At 41.0% G+C, this 6,791-nt stretch overlaps 1 protein-coding gene across 6 annotated transcripts in view; it reads left to right on the forward strand.

Moving 5' to 3' along the window:
- The window catches only part of SASH1 (SAM and SH3 domain containing 1), a 316,969-nt gene extending 312,258 nt beyond the window's left edge, over positions 1-4,711 (forward strand). For all 6 annotated transcript variants that reach the window (XM_042940041.1, XM_042940040.1, XM_042940043.1 and 3 more), the window contains one exon: positions 1,304-4,711. In XM_042940041.1, the coding sequence (XP_042795975.1) occupies positions 1,304-1,567 (264 nt within the window). In that variant the 3' untranslated portion in view covers positions 1,568-4,711. The remainder of the gene's footprint in view (positions 1-1,303) is intronic.
- The last annotated feature ends 2,080 nt before the right edge of the window (positions 4,712-6,791 follow it).

Raw genomic sequence — 6,791 nt, forward strand, 5'->3', positions numbered from 1 at the left:
GAGAGAGAGAGAGTTCACCCTTGCAAATAGGGGAGGGGCAGACAGAGAGGGAGAGAGACGATCCTGAGCCGACTCTGCACTGTCAGTGCAGAGTCCGATGTGGGGCTTGATCCCACGAACCGTGAGATCATGACCTGAGCTGAAATCAGACGCTTAACTGACTGAGCTGCCTAGCACCCCTGAAAAAGTTTTTAAAAGTCTGTCTAGCTATTTCTCTGCACATACAATAGTAAATGTGTAGTTTTGAAACCTGATGTTCAGTTCTCAGATCATGAATCTGTTACTAAACATTCTTTTATATTATCAATATGTCAAAACATTCTAGTAGGTAAATGTGCCCTCATTTAGCCAATCCCAAATGGTTGCAACACTTAAATTCTCCCCAACTTATTATTTTAAATAATTTAGCAAACAACACCCTTAATATATTATAGTCTTTGTAGACTCTCAAGGTCAATTTGAGTATATATTCCTTCAAGAGGATTTGCTTGTAGAAGCCTGCACAAAATCTCAAGAATTTGCACATTTGTCAGAAAACCACCTTCCTAAAAGATGTAGCACTTGGTCTTCCCCGAAGTCAATTGTAAATGTCCATTTCCCTGCCCTAGCTAACACTTGGTATTATTGCATTTTATGTTTTTTAGAACTACACTAATGATATATCTAATTTTCTGGTTAACGTAGATTCAAAATACCATGGAAAATCTGTTTTATACAGTCTCTACCTGGGCGCCTGTGTGGCTCAGTCAGTTCCCTATCTGACCCATAATTTTGGCTCAGATCATGATCCCAGGGTTGTGGGATTGAGCCCCACATCAGGCTCTGCACTGAGCATGGAGCCTGCTTGAGATTCTCTCCCTCCCTCTGGCCCTCTCCCCTGCTCATGCGCTCTTAAAAACACAAAACAAAACTCTACCCACTGAGTATCTTACTTGCCACACTACTGCACAGGCCTGCCTCTTTATTCACCTAGAGATTTCACTGAAAAGCTTATCACCAGAAGACAAAATAGCAGGGTATAGAAATGCTTACAAATTGGAGACTTGGATGTTAGGTTAATTAGGGTTAGATCTAATTCCAAATACTTTGTAGAACCTCAAACACTTCTTTGAAGATAGATCTCACCTTCGAGAAGCTGAGAAGAAATTCTTGATGCTACTCTTGGGTCTTTGACACCTCACAGCAGGATCACTTTGTAATAGTCTAGCAGTGCAGTATTTCAGTAGTGTTCCTTTTAGGTATAGAAGAATCCTCCAGTAGCCTGTGTCAAGTCTTTATAAAATTGCTTTCTTTCTTTATCCAGATCCCAAGTGGCGGACTCACAGAAATCTGTAGAAAGCCCCTCTCTCCCGGATGTGTCTCGTCTGTGTCAGATTGGCTGGTTTCCATCGGTCTGCCCATGTATACCAGCGCCCTCACTGAAGCCGGGTTCAGCACACTGGGCCAAGTGCCTTCTCTGTCCCACACTTGCCTTCAGGAGGCCGGCATCACAGAGGAGAGACACATAAGCAAGCTTGTGTCTGCAGCCAGACTCTTCAAACTGCCACCAGGCCCTGAGGCCATGTAGCCAGGCCCATCATGGAGCTCCCCGGACAAGAGCCACCCTTTCACTGTGCTTAGGATGCTAATGCAATCCCTCCTCCTTGGGACCTGCAGACCAGATCCAGAAGAAAGGCCCGGTGTAAGGCCGACCGGAGCACGAAACCTCGGCACGAGACTGATGACCCTCTCTTCTCCAGAAGAGCCCCCCTCGAGGAAATTGGTGTGGTTCTCTTTGACTCCCCCAAAGAAAAGACAAGCACTAACTTTTATTTTCAGAACACAAAAGAACCAGGATGCCAGCTCGCCGCCCATGCTGTGCCTCCAGTCTGTCTTGGTGTGCTGGCAGAGGGAGGGGGCAGCCGCTGTCGTTTCTGAGAATGCCCTTGCCTTGCTGTCTGTCACCCTGCAGGATGCCTGAGGGCAGGCGGGTATTGGCCAGGCCAAAGTAACAGACCCAGGAGTTACTGTACGCCATTGACTATGCTTGTTTATTCAAAAGAAAATTGGCTGCATTAGGGGAAAAAAAAAAAAAAAAAGTCCTATTCTCCTTTAAGTAAACAAGAGACATTTTAATAATTGCTTTCTAGCAATCAGCTTTTATTTGCCTTAATATAAGCTTTTAAGCAGTTATCTGGTGTTCACCACCCTGTAACCATAGTTCCAGATCTTCAGCCTAGACTGCCATCTAACATACCAGAGATGTTTTCAGCAAAAAAAAAAAAAAAAAGAAAAGAAAAAAGAAAAAAAAAGAAAGAAAAGAAAAAAAAGAAAAAAAAAGGGCTTTTCTAATTGCCTCACTCTAACATGGCTTAATTTGTAGGGGTGTTTGTCAGGCACAAACTTCATGTTGGCTTTCAGTTTTTAAACTAACCACAAATCCAGTAAAAAGCTATCTGAAACTCACAGATCAGGTGTGTATGTGAGCGTGCATGCATGTGTGTCCATGTGTGAGTGCGTGTGTATAGAAACTACCTTCATTTTAAATCAGTTTTGTTTTGTTTACGATGTTGGTCACCGTGCTGCAGTATTGACTTTGACTCCCGACCACGACCATTCCAGAATTCACTCATCAGCTAACAGGTCACCTTTGCAAAGCCACCGTAAGGTTGAATATTTCAGAAAGATGCTTTTAAAAGGGAAGTAGTTTATAAGAGATTTTTAAAGTTTTTTTTTCCACTTTTATAATTAAGGTACTGTTTTCCTCCCTTTATTAAGAGATCATTCTTTTAATTCAGATAATAGTTCATTCTGGAGCCAGACAAAGCACGTTAGCCATGTATTAAGTATGTGCCATTTTCAGTTGTTTTCCTACTGATTAGAGCGTTTACCATTCTCTTTTAGTCTGGTGTCTGACTTTTCTAGCACACAGAAATTTAGGCAACTAAATTAAGGTTTCCGTTGCTTACTAAATGAATTTCCTCTACATTCTTAGTCATGAGAACTATTCTAAGCATTGAATGTGATCATTGACAACAAACACTTTGAAGACAAAGCCTTGATCAAAAGCTCTTAAACATTTCATCTCCTCGTTAAAACGATTCCCCTCAAGGTGGGGGGGGGGGGGGGAGTAACTTCACTCATTACAAAGCCATCTTCAGCATTTGCTCTATGTACTTGGATCCGTGTTTCTGAGGAAAAGGATGTTCTCAGGTTATATATTTTTTTCACGCTTCGGTATACATTTAAAAAAAATACGGTTCTTCAATAGTATTCACCTTCTATAAGACGCCATGTGAAAAAGTTGTGGAAATGCAGAATAAAAAGCTAAAAGCTGCCAACTTTCTACCGAAATCTGAAAAACAGCCCATTTTTGCCATCTCGGGTTGTGCACACAGCCCACGTGGACTGTGACGATACCGTCGAACTGTAGCGCTTGTGCTGTGGTGGAGACAGGTGCAGGGACACAGAGCCTCGGCAGGACATTCTGAGATCCTGCTCGTAGTGTAAGCTGACCACACACAAGTCACACAACAGATAACAGAGGAGGAGGGGTCATCTTCTGTGAATTTCCCAGTGTTAGTTCATTTTCAGTGTCAGATTTTCATTTAAGTAAAAGTGGCACCAGCAAAGGGAATGTTCTGGAGTTCTTGAAAATGCCAAACCCTATTTTTGTCCTTCTTCTTTGGAAATCATTGCCTTTGCGTAGAAAAATCAAATTCAGGGACCATGAATGATTTTCAGTGGGAAGATCTTCCTAACCTGAGGGGTCTGAGATTTTTACTTTATCGTGCTTTTAAAGAAAAAAATTTTTTTTTGTTATTGTTAGTATTTGTTTGGTCTTTTGCTTTAAACTTTTAATTTGATCCTAGAAAAGCCTGAATGTTTGTGTGTGACATTTGACTAAGGTGGTTTAGGGACCGCGTGTCAGAAGACAGGTAGGTAGGTGTTAGGCGCTAGCAATATCCGGTTTTAATCAATTGCACTTGGTACAGAATGTTGAGGAAGGGTTTAAAGTGTCGTCTTTGGAAAGCACAAAAGAAACCTGGAAAGGCAGTTTGGCTCAGGTAGCTACACATCCGTTGTGTGTAATTTTTACTGTAAAGCTGTCTAGAAGGACATGCGGCCAGCCCCAACCACTATTTACATTCCCAGATAACCAGGAAGCAGATACATTTTCATGGCCTTCTCTTAGCAGCCCTTTTCTCTGTCCTGATCCCCGGTGTGGGTGAAATTGGAAATTACTAGTCTATTGCAAACCAGTTCCTGACATAGCAAAATTTGCTTTCATAACTGCAGCAAAAGAAATCAGTTCACCAAGTCAATGCTGCATTGTGTGTACTGTATTATTTTCAGAAAATATAGTAGTCTGAGTCCAAGTTACCTTGATTTTAAATTGATAGAGAAATGCAAGAAACTGTCAAGCAAGTTATATAACAACTAACAACATTGCACTTTCTGTATATGAAATCAATATTTAAATAACTTATTTTTCTCCATTGCTGTTCTTAAACATTGTAAGTAGCTGTAATATACCAGTACCGATATGTCCTTGCGATTGCTTCAGCCCAGGAAAGCTGTGTATTGTTTTAAAAATTGTAAAAACTATTGTGATGATTCATTTAGCAAAGAGAAAGGTGGACAGAAGGGTTTTCCTATGTATCAAACTTGTCTATAATTATGTCATCTTATGTACCTAGGAAAAATAAATAAATTTCGTCAGTTGACTATGCCTCTCTTGTTGTTCCTTGGGTATTTCAAAGATGAACGGAGTAGAAATGAAAGGTAATTTACAAAAGTGTGGTGTAAGAATGAACTCTATTGTAAAAACAATTGTATACAATTAATTCTGCCACATCACAAAACTCACACACTCATTCTCTTTGCAATATGCTAACGTACTGCCTCTCCCAAATATTACATAATCAAATCCCAGAACCACAGCATCTTAGACCAGAAAGAATTTTGAAGGCATCTACAGTCTAAGCCCATCATTTTCAAATGAAGAGTGAGTCCACGTAGGTGGTTGACTCATCCAATATCACACAGCTAAGTGGTAACAGAACCCAAATCTTGCATTGAGGGAGGAAAAAAAAAAATCTAGGTTCGGATGGATATTCCAGAAATTGACCCGACAAAAATCATGTTTCAAATTGGTGTATCACAATTGATATAAAAACTTTTTTTTTATTAGGAGGACATTGTTTGTAATAAAATTTTGAATAGGTGATACCCGTACTTGAGATTAAAAAAAAAAAAAAAACAAAAACGGGGCGCCTGGGTGGCGCAGTCGGTTAAGCGTCTGACTTCAGCCAGGTCACGATCTCGCGGTCCGTGAGTTCGAGCCCCGCGTCAGGCTCTGGGCTGATGGCTCGGAGCCTGGGGCCTGTTTCCGATTCTGTGTCTCCCTCTCTCTCTGCCCCTCCCCCGTTCATGCTCTGTCTCTCTCTGTCCCAAACCCAAAAATAAATTAAAAAAAAAAAAAAAAAAAAAAAAAAAAAAAAACGTTGAAAAAAAAAACAAAAACAAAAACAAAAAGCGCCCGCTCCTTTCCTCCCAGCCACTATCCCCGTCCTTGCAGGTAAGTAGTATAACCGGTGTGTGCATATCTTTTCAGAAATGCCCACACATTTACAAATACAACTGCCTATGTATTTTTCCATACAGGAATGACCTTATATTCTTCACACTTCCTTACCGTGATTTTACATTCAATGTATGTTGGAGATCTTTCCATGTCAATACCCCACCATTCTCTTAAAGACCACATAATACTGTTATGCCAATAATTTAATCACTACCCTGTGAAAGGACAGTATCTTGCTGTTATAAAAAAGCTGTTAGAGGGTGCCTGGGTGGCTCACTCAGTTAAGTATCTGACTTCAGCCTGATCTCACAGTTCGTGGGTTCGAGCCCCACGTCGGGCTCTGTGCTGACAGCTCAGAGCCTGGACCCTGCTTCGAATTCTGTGTCTTCCTCTTGCTCTGCCTCTCCCTCCCCCTCAAAAATAGACATTTTTTTTTTAAAGAGCTGCTAGGAATATCCTTGTACCAATATCACTTAGCACATGGAACTGTGTTAAAATTACATGTATTTTAGATTTTGATAGAATTTTTTTTTTTAAACAGAAAGATGAAATATTGCCAAATTTTTTGGAGAAAATGCATCAGAATGGGATTGAGAATAGGAAAGATTACCTTCTTTTGTTTATCATTTTTGAGAGAGAGCACACGAGCGGAAGAGGGGCAGAGAGAGAGAGGGGGAAGGAGGATCTGAAGTGGCCTCTGTGCTGACAACAGCGAGCCCGATGCGGGGTTTGAACTCACAAACCACGAGATCATAACCTGAGCTGAAGTCGGATGCTCAACTGAGCCACCCAGGCGCCCCTTGATAGAATATTTTAAATCCACTGGTAGACTTCGTTAAAGGAAGCTTTACCAAGATAGGTTTTATTTCTAAATCCGGATCTTACGCTCTATCCCCTAATCCATTTTGCAAATGGGGAGAGTTCATGTATTCTTAGTGTGGTGGTTCATCTGAAGGGCTGAATTATTTTAAATAACTATAAATCTCCAATCTTCTCTCAGACTGACTCCTAAGATTCAACGGTTCAATTCAAAGAAAATACTTTCTTGTGATTCCTAAGAAACCATGACCCGATTCTTGGTGTTTGTTCTAAGTGCACTTCATACATGGACACTTGGGTTGCTTTTACTTAGAAGTTACAAAGAACAGGCACCTGCATGGCTCAGTCCATTAAGCTTCCGACTCTTGATTTCGGTTCAGGTCACGATCCCACAGTTTGTGGGTTC

The sequence above is a fragment of the Panthera leo genome, chromosome B2 (assembly GCF_018350215.1).
Source record: "Panthera leo isolate Ple1 chromosome B2, P.leo_Ple1_pat1.1, whole genome shotgun sequence".
NCBI classification, from domain to species: domain Eukaryota; kingdom Metazoa; phylum Chordata; class Mammalia; order Carnivora; family Felidae; genus Panthera; species Panthera leo.